This window comes from Protopterus annectens, chromosome 1.part2 (assembly GCF_019279795.1).
Source record: "Protopterus annectens isolate FY-2018-M chromosome 1.part2, PAN1.0, whole genome shotgun sequence".
Lineage (NCBI taxonomy): Eukaryota > Metazoa > Chordata > Ceratodontiformes > Protopteridae > Protopterus > Protopterus annectens.
The window spans coordinates 824,187,163-824,205,566 of NC_056727.1; the positions used below are offsets into that span (position 1 = coordinate 824,187,163).

At 38.0% G+C, this 18,404-nt stretch overlaps 1 protein-coding gene across 1 annotated transcript in view; it reads right to left on the reverse strand.

Annotated features, from left to right (window-relative positions):
• The window catches only part of RYR2 (ryanodine receptor 2), a 6,224,161-nt gene that overhangs the window by 4,767,097 nt on the left and 1,438,660 nt on the right, over positions 1-18,404 (reverse strand). The window contains exon 4 of the mRNA XM_044059048.1: positions 16,213-16,233. Coding sequence (XP_043914983.1) covers positions 16,213-16,233 — 21 coding nt within the window. The remainder of the gene's footprint in view (positions 1-16,212; positions 16,234-18,404) is intronic.

Genomic DNA, 18,404 nt, shown 5'->3' on the forward strand with positions numbered 1-18,404 from the left:
CTTCCATACCACAGTTTTTGCACTGTCTATTCACTCAGAAAGATTACACTAAGTGTAGACATAGTCTACACATCATGGTAAAATTTTATGAATCCCCTTGATATTTAAAGTTGCAAGAAAGTCAGTAGGAAAACTAAAATAAGAAAAAGAAGGTGTGAGCTATGCTTGTCTTGTCTATTTGCACAGAATGGTATACACTTAGTGAAGGTGTTAATGAATCCAGCCTTTATATTTAAAACATTAGATACATTAGTTTGTTCAAATTTTCCTAAATGAATTGCAGAAGCTATATCAGACAATAAAAAGATAAAATTAAATTTAGCATCTATATATCAGTTTAACAATGTTTGCTGTAGCATAGACTAGATTAAGGCATGCTGAATCTACCTTTGTTTGTATAACTTGAGCACTAATCCAGGCCATCTTTTTTGGAGAAGGCTCCCCTGCACCCTAGTGGCAGGAGTTTGCAGTTAGAACTTGTCTGATTGCAGACTACTGGAACAGGGCTCAGTTTTTAGCTTTTTATTGGTAAATTTGTTTAAATCAGTTTGCTCATTTGCCACTATTATATTATATTAAAAAATATATGCCTTATGCATCGCCGCTTAGCTAGGGTTAAACTATTCCTGGCGCCATAAAGTCTGCTCTTCAAATTTTCCCTTAGAACTAGCCAGTTTTTTAGTTTTAGCACTCAAATCTGTTTCTTTGAGCTCAGCACTTGTTCAGAACTCATTGTAAGCACTAAATAAGCTTCAAATTACTACAGCACTCAACTTTCCTCACTTGTCTAGAGGAAAACAGTTTTTAGTACTTAATAAATAAGCACCTATCCAGGCATGTCTAAGGGTCAGCTCCCGACGTTTTCGCCTGTCTACCTGATGAATCTGGGCATCTTGGGGCAATGCAGCAATTGCCTCATGTACAGAGACAACCCTCTCCTCTTGCACCCAACACTACAGACTGTGAAGGATGCACTTAAATAGCCAAACTGGAAGCAAAGCTCTCTTCACCCAAGACTGGACTAGACTGTCAAGAGGAGAAGGTAAACACTTGCACCACACCACACTCATCACATAGTCCCTCAAAACCTACACCACCAAAACACACACACAGCAACACAAAACACACACCTACATTCACGGAGGCTCTCAATAAAAATCTGCTCAAGCAACAGAGACCTCCAAAGCCGAAACGCATGCAACCTCCACCCCCCAACACAACCCAAATGACACATAGCCCACAAACTCAGTGTGTCACTCAACCACAGCCCATAAGGCATAACAACGTACCCAACACTCTAGTCATAGGTGACGCTATAGTCAGGCACACTGATCTTCCACTCACCAGGCTAAACAAGGAGAAAGCTACTGTCAGTTGTCTGTCAGGTGCCAGGATCCGCCACATAATGCACGCACTCAGGTCACTCCACAACAAGTACATATTTGACTCTGTTATTGTCCATGTTGGCATGAATGAACTGAAACGTACCTCCCTAGACTACATGAAAACAGACATGGAAGAGCTCTCTGATCTTGTAGCCCAGGCAGCTATGACCCTAGCCCTGAGTAGCATCCTGCCATCACCCAGAATGATACCACAGTACAAGGACAAAATGATTGACTTCAACAATTGGCTAAGCTTCTGGTGTCATTCTAAGTGGATCCAGTATCTGTCTGCCTGGGATGACATGATCAACAGACCACAATGCTTTGCCAGAGATGGCCTGCACCTGTCGCCCTTGGGATTCCGGATACTGGCTAATGCTCTTGGCACCCCTATAGTGCCTTTTTTAGGCAAGGTTCAAGTGACAAATTCACCACTGTAACAGGTACAAGCAAGCAAAATCTGTGGGTAATGCTACTCAATGCTAGAAGTCTAAACCTCAAAATGCATTAACTCGAGGCACTCCTTAAAATGGAGAACATCGACATCTGTGCAGAGACCTGGTTCAAGGCTCCAGAGAGCACCCCTACATTACCAGGCTACAATTCATACCACACCTTTCGGCCACCTAACCTACACTGAAACACTAAAAGTGGAGGCGTGTCCATATTCATTAAGGATATCCAGACCTCAGGCTAGTTGCTCAGCATAATGCATCTGAGATTATCCAAGTGTAACTAACTCTGGGCAAGACAGCAATCCAAATTGTAACTTGCTACAGATCCCCCAACATGCCCCAGGATTCCCTCTCCTCATTTCTTGATACACTGGAAAATATTAGGGTACAACCCAACACCCTAATAATGGGTGATTTCAACTACCCCACCATTAACTGGGAAAACTACTCATGTACCAACTCTTTTGCTCAACGTTTTCTGGAATTCATAAATTCCAACGCCTTGGATCAACTTATCCACACTCCCACCAGGGGCAGCAATATCCTAGACCTGGTCATTACCAACATGGGCAACCGGTGTTCCACACCAGAAGTCAATTCCACGTTGGTCGGATCCGACCACAAGCTAATCAGCCTAGACATTCACATCCCGCCCCCACCCCCCATTAGGGAAACCACTGTAAAAAATTTCTCCAAAGCCAACATCACGCCTCTTAAGACAGAAGTGGCAAACTTCACGACACCCATGCAGATGGATAATAGAGGTACAACTGCTGAATCCTACACAAATGCACTTTATAAGCACTTACACGAGTGCATGGATTGTGCTATCCCTAACAGAACCAAGATGCTATCCTCTAAAAAAGGAAGCCAATCTGGTGGTCCCCTGCCATAAACAAACTCTACAACAGAAGAAAGAAATTGTTGCAAAAAAGAGTAAAAGACCATGACTGGAAGAACTCCCTGGTCAGTCTCAGTACGAAGCTGAGATCCCTCATAAAATCCTCCAAAGCTAGTTATGAAAACAAAATCACCACTGATTCTATAGACAACCACATAGCATTCTATAGCTATGTCAAGAATCTCAATGGCAACACTTAGATCTGCTCTGAGTTACAGCACAATGTCACTGAATATACAGAACCAACTGATATTACCAACATCCTGGGAGATAGGTTCAGTGCTAACTTTACCCCCACTCACCCCCTAAAGGCCTCATCTGGGGGAAGAATGCAAAGTTCCTGTAATCACGGCTGCACAGGTAAAAAACACACTCTCCAAAGCCAAAAACACAGCATCCATGGGACCTGCCAACATCCCAGGCTGCATTCTACATGAACTACAGAATGAACTGGCACCCCACCTAAGCACCATGTTCAATCATAGTCTCACCTCAGGCTTTGTGCCCACTGAATGACGCACAGCGACGGTTATCCCACTCCACAAAGGGGGAGCCACCACGGACCCCTGGAACTACCGCCCCATTAGCCTAATGAGCCTGGTCTGCAAGGCCATGGAAGGTACCATCATGGAACTTATAAACAAAGACATTGGTAATCTCCAAACTCTGGACCCCTCCCAGTTCGGGTCTGTAAAAGGCAGATCATGTCTCCTAAAACCTGACTGACTTCTTTGAAACAGTCACCAAAGCTGTAGACGAGGGTAAGGTAGTTCACACAGCCTATCTAGATCTTGCCAAGGCTTTTGACACCATCCTCCACTCTGGAATTATAGATAAACTCACTAAACTAGGCATAAATCCCTATGTCACAAGATGGGTTGCCAACTGGCTCACTGACAGAACCCACACTGTGAAAGTGGCAGACTCCAAATCTGACTTCAGACCAGTGACAAGTGGAGTACCACAGGGTTCAGTCCTGGGTTCTCTCCTGTTTGGTATCTACTTTTCTGAAGTACAGGCTAACACAAAAGGTCTTTGGCTAATGAAGTTCACAGATGACTGCAAACTAGGAGCCATAATTGAAACTCCTAATGATGTGGACATCCTACAAAAGGGCCTCACTGAGACAGATGCCTGGTGTCAAAGCCATGGCCTCAAGCTCAATGCCAAAAAGTGCATTGCCATCCCCTTCGGTAAAAACTCTGTACCCATGAGCTACCACATAGGTGGTAGTCTACTTAACACCAAAAGTGTGATAAGAGACCTTGGGACACAGGTGGACAGTAGTCTCTCCTTTGATAATCACATCACCACAGTAGTCAGGAAATCCTTCTACATGGCACACCTCATCACAAAAGGTTTCTCATCCAGGAAAAAAGAGGACATTGTTCCCCTCTACTTGTCACTCATTAGACCTATTATACAGTACAATGCCCCTTTTGGTATGTACATCACAAGACATCTACAACAACTGGAAAGGCCACAGAAATACCTCACAAAGAGGATTACTGGCCTCAAACAGATGCCCTACGCAGACCGTCTCAAAAAACTCCAGCTTTACTCCAACGCATATCACCTACTCAGAGGCAATCTCAGCCTAACATAGAAAGCTATGTCAAACCCAGAGCTGTTGGACATGCTCCACTTAAAAAAATCCCAATCCCTCTGAGCTACACGGTCTAGGGACCTAAACCTTGTCACCACAATAAACAGAACATGCTGGAGGGATAGATTCCTGTCCCAGAGACGTCCCATACTCTGGAACAAACTACCTATCTATATCAAACAAAGCTCCTCATTAGCACTCTTCAAGAAAAATCTTGATGACTGGATGGGAAATAGGAAATTCACCCCGGGGATCACCTCTGTGGCTCTGCTCAACAGGGGCACAGGAAAATAATTTTCTTGGGTGGCGAAAGCCAGGGTACCTTTTTGGCTAGGCTTGTATAGACCCTAGGGCTGATAGTCTAGTACCTACCTATGAACCTATATGAATGACCCTTGAATTACTATTATTGTTTTTTACACTTATCCTTACATGTATGATATATTTATATATTAAAAGTGCAGAACAAGGTGCCGCTGTTTAAAGGGATGAATTCAAAAGCAACATTCTTTTTCCCAGTGAAGATGGAGATGAGATTGAAAATGGTATGCCTGTTTTATGCTACACTGACAGATTTATTTAATTAAGTAGACTATTATTTTGCATCTGTCTGAAGTCTTTTGCCTTTCTTAGTTTTTGCTCTGACATTTCCTAATGTCCAAAGAGATGCATTAAAGCAACAGTCTGAAAGAAATCAGTGTGAACATTTACCTACTTTTACAGCCAGCTCAGAAAGACTGAAAATGTTTCAATGATCCTGGAATTTGCAGCACCAGCCTGCCCAAAACATTGACTGTAGGCAGTGCCGTAACCTGCCAAATTCTGATCATGACTGAAGTTCAACTGTTGTTAGACAAACACTCATGAGTATGATCACAAAGCAATGCAGCCCTGTGCAGTGAGCCACGACTGAAACTTACAAAATAATCAAGCCCGCCCCCGCACCTTCTCACACCCCCACAACTCATATAGACCATTTTCAAGATTCTAGCTGTTTCTCGTAGTTTTAAAGATTCTGTAGCTCAGGAAAAGAGGAATATCCTGGGTACTGCAGTCTTGATCTTTAACTGAAAACCTCAGTATTCATATTGTAGCAATCTCGCATTAGGGTAACAATCACTAGTGTGTCAAAAATAAGCCTGTCAGCGGTCTCTGGCCCAAAGCGCTAGTTGCTGAATTAATTTAATTTGTTTTTCATTTGTTTCTACTTCTGCCTTTTGCAGGCACACTCTAACTCAAAGGGAATGCATTTCACCTCTTGCACTTGGAACTGTAACACATAACTGTTTCATAAATGACTGACCACTGCTACCGATTACTCTTATTCAGCATTCATGTTATTGTCACAAACTCAAGTGTTCTTAATTTCATTTCATACTTCTACAGAAATGGGATTCATTTGCACTAATTCATCCTTTTCATTTTGAGCTAAGCCATTTAATGTGTGTTCCCATTGACTGAAGTGGGAGGTGGAGTGGCAAATGGATAGAATTCAAGTCAAACTATTCTAACCTGAATACTGCTGTTGGAAGGAAGGAATATTCATTGCATCTGACCTGAAGGCCAAGTTGGGTTTGGAAGGGGAACTTGGGTCAGGGAGAACATGTTTTATTGTTTACATTTAGAAGTTATAGATCTGTGACACTCCTAAACCTTGCTTTACTTTGATATCACACCAGAAAGCTTCAATCAAGTGCTGCAACTCAAGACAACATGAGTAAAGGCAAGTCTATTCAGCTAGATATCTTTTTGTAAAAGTCTACTAACAGTTTTCCTGCTCTGTTGTTTCAGCAAATGTAGGTCCACTGTTCTGCTATTTGAAATTGCAAAAGTAAAATCCTTAATGGACTATCACCGTGTTTTTGTGTTCAGTGCAAGTACTGTATGAGACAATACAGTTGAAATAGCCTAATGTACTAGTCTAGGAGTGTTCAATATTTACCTGATCTGAAGCACAGTCAGCAGAGTTCACCACAGAAAAGTACTGGTGGTGCAGTTTTGATTTGCCCTGCAAAAGTGATTCATTGATCATTGTCTATGACATTTCTTCTTTCTTCCTGGGCTCTCCACTTATGAAGCAGGAACATTTAAGAAACAAGAACACAAGGAGCTTGGGTCCCCTTTTTTTTTACTAGTTGAAGATTTGATCATTTCTTTTTATCCATCTGAAACTTCAGACTGTATTAAATCATGGAGACATGTTATGAATGCACAACTGTTATAGAAAATAATCAAACAATACTGTTTTGCTGTGTATTTACAAATTAATAAATGTATATAAATATAAGAAATGCCTAAAAACATTTCATTCAGTATAAAAATTACTTTACTGTCAAGCTTTCATCCCATTTTTGGTTTCCTTGAGATATTTTATTTGTATGAACGTTTGAAAATAAAGTATATTGTCAATTTGTTTGCAAATTCTTCTTTTATTAATTTTTCTAATTTTTAATTTAAGGAAGGAAACAAAAAAGAAGCTGGTCTAGCAAACAGTTGAAGTATACAAAACAAGTCTACAGTAGTTAACTGAATACAAAAGAACCAGAGTGAGCAATCAGCAGAGTATTTAAAACAGAAAGTAACAAGTTCTTCATGTACAACAATCAAATATAACATGAAAATCCAGGTACAAGTAAAGACAGGCCCATGGCAATATTATTTAAATGTCACCATGATGCTTTTCCCATCAATTACTTTTTATTTGAATATAGTTGTAGCAGACAGCTTGCATGCATTTACATATCTAGTTTCTATATAAGACTTGGTCCCCTGAGCTGTTATATCTAACTTTACTAAAGCAGAGAGTGCTATGCCCCAGACCTGTGGATCCATTGGACAAAGCATTGATTGCAGCCCAGATGATCTGCATTTGATTAGCAACACTGGAGTTGGAAGGGCTGGACAGGAGAGGATAAAAGCGAGTGTCTGATACTGGCTAGCCCACCCTGGGGGTGGGAGGTGGCTTGTCTGATACTGGCTAGCCCATCCCGGGGATGGGAACTGGCATGTCTGATACTGGCTAGCCCATCCCGGGGGTGGGATGTGGCTTGTTTGATACTGGCTAGCCCATCCTGGGGGGGGTGGTGGCTTGGCTCAGTGCACTGGTGATACCTTTAAGTGTTACTTCTCTCTGAAGACTCTGGCACTGCTGCACTACAAGCGGTATGCTGCTTTGTTGTGAAGATGCTCCTTCTAAGACAATAGTGGAGCTCATAGGCTGCCAAAGGAGAGGGAATAGCACAGCCCATGGTGTCTGCAGACTGACCCCCTGCATAACACCTAATCTCAACCTTCACCAAAGAATGAATGAACCAAAGGACTCTTGCCATAATGCAAGAATGAATCAGCTGGCTGCAGGAAGAGGAGTCATTGCACTGACCCTGTGGACCAAAATAAACAACTCAAGAAAGAAAGAAAGAAAGAAAGAAAGAAAGAAAGAAAAGAAAACAGCAGACTGTACTTTAAACAATAATGCATTTTTTTACATGAAAAGTTGAATCCAAACTTTAAGATGCATGCTGACTGAAAAAAATCATGTTCTGTAACACTGAAGTGATGAAATTTCTCATGAATAATAATTCACCATAGTTTTTTCACTGGGAACAATGCCAAAATACATGTATAATAATCTATAATGAACAGGTAGGAAGGAAATATTATTAAAAATATTTTGGTGGGGGATAAATAAGTATTAAAGTAAACCACAGATTGAGTTCAATAAAAGCTTGTTAAAGGGGATGGAAGACTGGGTAATTAAGTCTGACCATACATTCTCATTCATCATTGAAGAATCTTGATCAAACAATACAATAAGTGAAAAGACTGACTTTTTAAATTTTAAATCTAATGTCTTCTTATATGTAGAAGCAATAAGTTTGAAAGAAGAAACTACAATTTCAAATATATGAAAAGTGTAGACTGCTCATTAGTAAACTGCAAATAACTAAATATAGCATTTGAAGGTATCCAAATAATGTTAGAATTATTGACATTCCTTGGAGATGAGATACAACTCACAAATTTCAGATGCTAAAATAAAGTTCCTGAAAAGGAAATCAGATACTAAGAAGAAAAAAAGTGGATCTCCTAAGGTAGATGGCACATGTTGGAGGTTTAAAGGGGAAGAAAGAGATACCTGGGAGCATTAGTTCTTGGTGTGTAATCAGTTGACATACTAAAAAGTCCCTGCAGAGTGCTCCATCAGGAATTCTGGGCCAGCAAATAAGTGTAACTACGAAAATGACTTTTCTGAGATTTGGAACAGGTTAATTTGATAAAACAAACTTTGAAAACTGCCAGTTAACTAACAAAATGGTATGTGCTGGAAATTTATCTCATTAGACTCTTTTTTAATGAATGACACTCATCCGGAATTATGTTTTATGTTTGATATAGAGGCTGCTAAGGTCTTTCATTATAGCAATAACCCACGCCTGGGTGTGGGTAATGCTGGATTTCCCCACAGTTGGCGTGGTTTGGTCACGAGGGTGAAGCCCGAGTAGTCAAACAAAGCCAACCGTGGGTAAATCCAGGATTACCCACACCCAGAAGTGGGTTATTGCTATTATACAATGACATTATTTAAGAAAAAAAATAATTACTTTTCTTAAATAATGGCATTGTATAATGCCTCCTTGCTGCCCTTCCGCAGCTGTCTGGTATTCTGCGGCAGTTCTGATGTACTGCACATGTGTATGCCTACGCAGTACATCAGAGCTGTGGGCAAAAGCAATGGAGAAAGCAAGATCTCCATTGCTTTTTACTGTTTCGCTATGTTAAATGGGTTTAACATAGCGAGACAGCTTTAAAAAAAGCAACAGAGAATCTCCGTTGCTTATTTTAAAGCTGTCTCGCTATGTTAAACCCATTTAACATAGTGAGACAGTTTTGAAAAAAGCAACGGAGAAAGCAAGATCTCCGTTGCTTTTTACACACTGTCTCGCTATGTTAAAGGAGTTTAACATAGCGAGACAGCTTTAAAAAAAAGCAACGGAGTATCTCCGTTGCTTTTTTTAAAGCTGTCTCGCGATGTTAAACTCCTGTAACATAGCAAAACAGTGTTTTAAAAAAGACATACTAATGGAAAAAGTCCGGGCGACTGGACCTTTTTCCATTAGTATAAGTCGATTTACAATGTGCACGCTGACCAATCAGCGTGCACGTTTTGGAATATTAATGGGGGGTCATGGCATAATAATAAATTTTACATTCCTATTCGGTGTATTACAGAAACTAAGCTTTCCTGACTCATTAGTAAACTCTGTACAAATTCTTTAGTCTAATATTTCAATTTGTTTGCCATTAAATGGTATCTTTTCACAGTCAATTTAAATCAGTTTTACTAGATAAGTCAGTCCCCCTTCCACTTATTTAGTTTTTTATGTTTAACTGTAATTTCCTCCTTTTTCAACCTCTTCTTTTCAATATTCTATCTTTAATGGTACAGATGTTTCACTTATACCTTTTGCTGATATCAGTAATTGATAACTGAGAAGTTACTGGCTTTGTAACGCCTTTAAAATGGAATTGCATGGGAAAAATACTAAATATTTGGCTCATGCATATTTATTAGTGTTGTTACAGACCTGCATAACAACTTCTATCAGTACTGTAACATTGTACAAGGCTTTGAATGATATGTGTTCATGCAAAAGGACTCCCAAGTATATGCCCCCCCCAAAAAAAAAATTGGGAAATATTACCTATTAAATTTTTGGGGGGATATTTGTCTTGGCTCAAAATGGCCCCTTCAGTTCATGGTGTAATATTCTACTATGATATCATAAAAAGTGCAATATGCAATAAACACAACCAAACTGGCAAAGCAGGTGCAGAGCCAGTGTAACTAGAAAGTGTAAGTGTTTCTAGAAACTGAATAGAAGTAACAATTGATAAGATTACAAGAAGAAAATAGTGTTGGGTTTTGGAAGGATACATGTTCAAGTATTTGATAACCATTAAAATACAAAAGCTCTTGATATTTACGATGGGAATTCCATGAAGAATTATTATGCTTGACATAAGGATAAACAATAATATACTGTAAATAACAGTAATTTATTTATCCATACACAGTAGTGGAAGACAGGGCTAACGTGTTTGAAGACATGAAGAAGTTTGTAATACTGAATATATATGCGATATTAACTACAACCTTAGGAAAAGAGCAGGAAGGACAACGCAGTATATTAAAGTATGTAGGTAAATGAGGAACTCTGAATGCATATGGGAAAGAAGACACTATATACAAATGGAGTGTTTGGCCCTCTGCATACAAGCTGTTTTTGCTGGGGTTTTCTTGATGTTTTGGGTATGTTTGGTGGTGTGGCACTCAATATTCAAAATATTCCATAAAATAACATGAATCCATGTAATCCAGAAGGTCAGCATATTTTAGGGATCATCAGTCCTGGCAATAATAGGTGAGAATGATGACATTACTAAACAAAGCAAATGGCTGAATATAAATAGGTGAAATGGATAAAACAGACCAAATCAGGTGTGAAACGGAGGTATTGTGGCATAAGCATAGCATGAGGCCTTTTATAATACATGATCAGAATGGCAAATAATGTATAATGACTAATATAAAAAGTATGTTACAGGTGAAATCTGGCAGAATTAGATGAGAAAAATTGAAAGTTATGAACAGATGATTATATGATTTTGTGAAAAAAGACAAATTAGTCAGAAAAAATAGAGAAACAATTTGAATCATGAGCCTGAAGGGGAGAGATGTTTTTCTAAGAAGGGGAAAAACAGAGGATTCACCTTTTTGGAAAAATGTGAAATACAAATGCTGAAATGACTAATGTAAAGCATATCAGGGGCACAATATGCCACAGACAAGAAAACATAATGAAAATAGCTTATGATGCTAAGCATATGCAAGCAAAAAGGAAGGAATGACAGGAAAAGTAAAGAATGTAGAGCAGTTGAAGGAAGAAGGGATACAAGAGTTAGAAAGAGAGGCGAACAAGGAAGAACTGGATGGTGAAGGGAAATAAATAAATGAAGTATCCCATTATCAGGTAGATTTGGTTATGTGTTTTATAAGAAAAGTGAAGAAGTAAAACCAGTGAACTTACAGGTAATTAATGGATGTTTATGTGAGCGTATATGGTATAAAGGAATATGTCAAGAAGTCAAAAAGAGAAAAGGGACCTGGGAACCCAGGTTGACAGTGGCCTTTCTTTTGACACTCACATTGCTAAAGTGGTTAGAAAGACCTTCTACATTGCCCACCTGATCATGAAGGGATTCACATCCAGATCAAGTGAGGTCATTGTTCCCCTGTACTCTTCACTTATCAGACCAATGATCGAGTACAATGCCCCATTCGGGATGTATCTCACCCGACACCTGCAGCAATTGGAGAGACCCCAAAAGTTCCTCACCAAAAGGATAAAGGGACTCCAAAATCTGTCATATGCTGCCAGACTGAAGAAATTCCAGCTCTATTCAGTCGCATACCGTCTGCTCAGAGGTGACCTGTGCCTGACATACAAGGCCATGTCCAACCCGGAATTAATGAACATGCTACACCTCAAAAAATCCAAATCTACCAGATCCACTAGAGCAAGCGACTTAAACCTTAACATGGATATAAATAGGACATGCTGGAGGGATAGATTTGTCACCCAGAGACTCCCCATGTTGTGGAATAAAATCCCGGTCCATGTGAGGCAGAGCACCTCGCAGGCTCTGTTCAAGAGAAATCTTGACCGGTGGATGGGAGATCGTAGGTTTACCCCGGGAATCATCTCTGTGTCACTGTTGGACAGAGGCACAACAAACTAATTGGCACAGTATTTTTTAACATAAGGGGTGGCGTAAGCCACAAAACTCTGGGCTAGGCTTATAAATGCCTTAGGGCAGATAGCCTAGTATAAACCTATGAACCTATGAAAAGATAAGATGTAAAAAATGGAGACCTATTGAATTAAGCAACACAAATTAAAATATATTTAAGAAAATTATTGAGAAAAAAATAGTATAATTAGTGGAAATGTGATATATGAGGAGATATATGAAAAAAGGGAAAGCAAGTAAAATATATGGTGATTGTTATGAGACAAGTCAATATAGTGAGAGAAAAGAATGATTGCCAGGTTGTGGCTTGTAATCTTGTGAAGGTACGTTCATTATACTGAAAGGGTACAGAGCATGTAAAAAATATTGTGCAGTCGGTATATGAAAACACATGGGGTAAAGTAATGGTTAATGAACTGGAGGATAAAAGCGTCCTAGTTCCAAAAGGTGTAAGAAAGGAAGACCAGTGAGTGGCATTTAGATTATAATGGAAACCACTACAGTATTACAATATTAAATATTGCTTTAAAGACAGAATTATAAGGTAGGCTCCCCCAAACCAGATGTTGCCATTATGTTTTTAGGGAATTATAACTTTCCTACTTTTCTTACTGATTAGCTGGCTTATTGACATATTTTTTCATGCTCTTAATATGAATTATTGCAATGTCTTTTAAGCTAGGTGGATGTTGCTTTCATCAGAGTTTTATATTAAATCTGTCTGCAGAAGAGCAAGAGCTACAAGTCTAATATGTGACATGAGATCATATTATATTGTTTATATTAGATTGTGATGATTCACATGTTTACATAATGAAATCCCAAGCTGCTTATTAACTTGAATGTTATCATCTAACTGATCATCAGGTGACTTTCTGAACACTATTTAATGAGCCTGCTCCTGACACTCCGATTGTTCTGAGGTCTTATTAATTGAAAGGATCTAATTGCTTGTAAGAATAGATACATAAAGAAGGAATTCATCAAAAAAATATGATGCAGAACTTTCATTTATTTTTAGCTTAAAACAAGAAAAATAGCGGACTATGATTCCACCTTAGTTATAGAATATACATACACACACACGCACATACACACACACACACACACACACACACACACACACACACACACACACACACACACACACACACAAGGCACACAAGTGCAATGGATACAATTCATTACTCCAACCACAAGACTCTAGCACCACAATGTAATCCACGATATAAGCCAAACATATAATCCAAATGAAAGAATGTAGCAAGTAGGTAGTAGTTAATATCATATATATCCATCCATCCACAATCCCTTTTTCACATTTTTTGCACAGTGGGTCAGGGTGTCACTTCAACAGTGACAATCATCTAAACCAAGGTTTACATTGCAGGATGACTAGCCATGCCACAGATATACTGTATATGAAGTTACTTCTCACAGCAAACTATTAGATATGATAGTGGATGATAATCTTACATTTGACCTACATATACAAAATTGCATAAGAAAAAATCATCAAACACTTTACAGATCCAAAAACATTCTCACTGACACAACTAAAGCAATACTTGACACTACATAATGAAGAAAGGATGGTATGTGTGATCAACAATCAGCTTTTCTTGTCTGTGAAAGATCATGGCAAAGCAGGGCTTGAAGAATTTGTTCTTTCACTACCGCAGTGAAATTTCAGAATTGGTATACATAATTAGCAGGGATGTGCATGTGGGCTTATATCCGTGCAAAAAAAAAATTGTTTTTCAGTGTTTATATTTTCAAGTACCTATCCCGATACAGTAAGGTTTGATATGTAGCTTGATTGACCAAGCAAGATCTATCCATATATCTATGTATGCATGAATATGGATGTATATCTATCTATCTAGCTATCTAGCTATCTATATCTATCTGTATATATATGTATATGTATATCTCTATCTCTCTACATATGTGTGCATGTGTTTGTGTGTGTGTGCGTGTGTGTGTGTGTGTATGTATGTAAATATATACATGTATTTATATAGAGTTCATAGAGTTCATAGATCAGTACTAAACTAACTGCCCTTGCAAGCCATTTTAAGCCTAGCCAGTTATCCCTTGTGAGACTCAAACCCCGCACCTTGTGTTTGAAAGGCAAACGCCTTAACCATTAGGCCACCCTCCCAACCCCTTTTATTTTTTTGCATAAGCAATTCACATATGTATATGCATTCTGCAACTTTTGTTGAAAGGTACTTTGGCCATCATCTGTTTAGTCAGCATAATTTGGTCAATGAAGCAATGATTTATGTTATGTTTTGAGTAAAAGTTTTTGCATAGTGTGTAAAACTGCATAATATCAATAATTATGTGTCAACATTATGCATATTAATATTAGTGCAGTTTGATAAACTTACATAAATCCATGTATAGATATGCTTCACCCTGCATCTCTAAACATACTAATTCCAAGTTATACAGCAGAGGAAAACAGCAAATTCCCCAAACCCACTGTAGCATGATCTCCAAAAACACTGACACCTGTCATCTTCACTAATTCTGAGTTGGCACAATACAGGGGATAAGTGCACACTTTTGTACTCCCTCCTGCTGCCGAGTCTTGAGCATTGATATAAATTTGCTGATGGATTATACTCTGACAGAATGCAGTTTATTGAGCTGCATGACTTGATGTACACATTTACTTACTTCCGATATTTCAGTGAAATTCATATGCATGGCAGTTTATAGCTTAAAATGCAACACTTCTATCATAAGCATTTGTTGCATGATTAAACATTTGCAGAAAAAAATGAACATATTTTATTGAATATGAACACTGTAAAGCAGGGAAAAAAGAAGTCTATGAAGGTTTTATCACAACTACACACATATATGGTCTTGCCGATCCAGTATGAAGTATCATTAAGAGCATAAGATTTGCTGGATTTATTTGATTGCATTTACAGTAATCTGCATGTTTTGTGTGTGTGTGTGTGTGTGTGTGTGTGTGTGTGTGTGTGTGTGTGTGTGTGTGTGTGTGTGTGTGTGTGTGAGTGTGTGTGCATGTGCGTGTGTGTGTGTGTGTGTGTGTGTGTGTGTGTGTGTGTGTGTGTGTGTGTGTGTCCTTGAATGATCCAGCTTACACATTTGCTAGTAAAGTTTCATGGTTCCATTCACATTACATTGTGAAACACTTTAATTTCAGTACCATTCAGTCACATTTCAATATTAAAGCAGCAAGACACAAATTTATAAAGGGACATGTAATGGTACTATTCCTGACAGATTGTCTGCCTTAATGTGTGTAGAAACTAGCTACAAAACTCTTCTTACACAGCCCGTACCTCTCAATTGTCCAGACTTTTGCAGAATGTCCAGACTTTTGCCTCATATTATGGTCTGTTCTTCATAAAATTTGTGGTGTTCTGGTAAATTATTGAGGATGGAAGTCATTTTAAGTTTCAGCACATTCTAAGTTTATACGAACAATATTTAAAATCTGTGTCTGATTTTGGGCTCCCCATTATATTTAGATTTGTCCAGAATTTTAGCTCTAACAATTTGAGAGGTATGACACAGCTTCATCTTAATCTATAAGTTTCATAACCAGATGTAAATGGGACCATTTTACTAGTTTGAGACGAACAGTGAACTGAACTTTCATAGGTCTGGAGATAAGTAACATGCTCTAAAAGCATTACTGAAAGAAAACAACAGGCTAAATTAGGGATTAACAATGTAATATGAGCAGATGTGATTCATACTGCAGAGATGGATATTAGTATCAGTCAATACTTCATTTTAGTAGTAACATGGATAGTAGCATTAATCAATACTTTGCATTAGTACTAACAGTATGCCAGGCATAAGTACTCCTCTATGGCAGCCTATCAGTGCCGTGCACAAACATAACTACTAAAGGAAACATGGCAAGGAATGGCAGTTAAAGAGCAAGCTACAGTACTGAGGTATGAAGCATGTATGTTATCCGTGCAGGTGCTACTACATAGGTGCATGAAGAAAAGAATGTTAGTATGAAACTAGAAGAAGCAAACAGATGTAGACACATACCCATTTTTCCACATCAACTGGCTGTGGAAATAAAGTAAAAAAAAAATGAACAAACATTACACTTCCACAGAATTCTGACTTACAAGTTTACAAAATGATAACATTTTTAAATCTATATTTTGGTAGTGCTTTTATTTAGCAGCAATACTTCTGAAAATTAATATACAACTATAGTCCTGAAACTTACATGCCCAGGGAGTACATTGGTACACATTTTCACCAGATAACAGATCTTACATAATTAGTAAGATTTGTACATTAGAGACTTGCTACCAGTTAAGCAGTTATTACTCCACTTTAAATCCAAACTCTCCACATCTCCTCTTAAAATGCCCTGAATTTCCCCTCCTGTACAGGAGTGTCAGAATTGTCCATAATTTACATTAAGAATGACAAATGGTTACCATTTAGAGATTAACCATAGAAATTAAGAACATTAGTAAAACAATGTATTAAAACAGACTTCTTTTAGGTAAACCCGTACATCAACATTTTTGTTCCACATCTCCAACATCCAATATGTCACAGTTAACATTTTTCATTCACAAAAAAAAAAATGCCTCACTGTATTGATTTTTGAAGACAGATGAGCATTTCAGGAGTGCCATGACACTTTATTGCATTACTTATGCAGATTGTTAAACACATATGTTCAAGATACATTGAATAAATCTAACTTTGACTGAAAGTTTTTTTGCAAGCATCTATATAGTTCCATGATTAAAATCCAGAAATAGTGAAGTCAGTGCTTTGGAAACCTGGATTTAATTGTGTTAACAGTGGGCTATGCTTGTAGATTTGAGGAGGTGATACAAGTCATAACAGTTAACTTTATTAAACCAGCTAGTTAGACAAACACAGACACTGTACTCACGAAGTATTGAACAGTGATGGTTTTTAATAGGCAAAAAAAATAAAAGACAAGAGAGTATACTTCCTGAATCTTTTTCTTGAATTGCCCTTGACAAATGCCTGTCTTATACTTTGAAACCGTCATAAACCACTAATGAATTTCTATGGGGACAATAGACTCGCAGAACTATTGTATGAAGTCCTCCTTTACAGTGCAATCACAAATGAGTGTCTTATCTTAACAAAGTCCTGATCACAATTTAAGATTAACATATGACTTTGAACTTTAAAAGTAATGCTTGGTGAGAGCTTCTGGGCAAAGGAATGTAAGATACATGGAGCAGTACTCTGTTATATTGCATATTCCATCTGCAATTCCATGTTTTTCCACCTTCGCTCCTTGTTATCGTCCATGTGAACTAATTCGCTATGGTCCATTTTTTCACTACAAAAATGGAAACATTTGATCAAGAGGTTTCAATTTTATTTAGCATTTGAAAAGAGGGCATTTTTTAAGGGTGTCACTTTACTGTATACTGTTTTCCATATTTGTAAATATAACTCAAACAGTAATATGCTGTGCTGTCTTTATTCATAGTTCACTTTTATCCATTCACTGGCAGCTGACTGATATTCCTGTCATATGCAATCCCCTTCCCTTGATATTTTAATAGAATTTTATATAGCCTATGACAGATGGTTGCAGTAATTAAACTATACCATAAAACCTCTTCACACTGAATATGAGCTGCATTACTGTTTAAGAATATTTTAAAAGTAACAGCTTAGAAAGCAGGTAGTGTTAAGAATCCTTGCCATACAAGTAAATGCATTAGTGTCATAGGTTCCATTTGTTGACAATACATTTGCCTTTACTTTCTTTTATTGACTCCAAATCATGATTATTTAATTCTTGTGTAATTCACATCGCTGCAAAGGCATTTGGCAAGCTTTTCATATTTGCAATTCCCAGTTTTACTTTTTTTAGCACCTAACAGTAGGAGGCATATTAGTCTGAACCCTCAATATCTTTATTATAATTTTTTTATAAACTTTTTAAAGTTAGACAGCCATGTCATTCCCATTTCGTTACACTTCCACTTTCTGATAGCATTGGGGAATATCTTATTCATCCTAGCAGGGATATAAACATAGCAGTAATGATCCTTCCACTCAAATATATTGAAATGTATTGACTTAGTAGCCTTTTTAATGGCCAAATGAATCTCTTCCACTAGAATCCTTATATCTGAAACTTTAAGATTTATCTCCCATTCTTTTCTTAATACTCTGGTTGATCTCACTAGATATTACATAGGCAGTTATCCTGATTCCTTTCA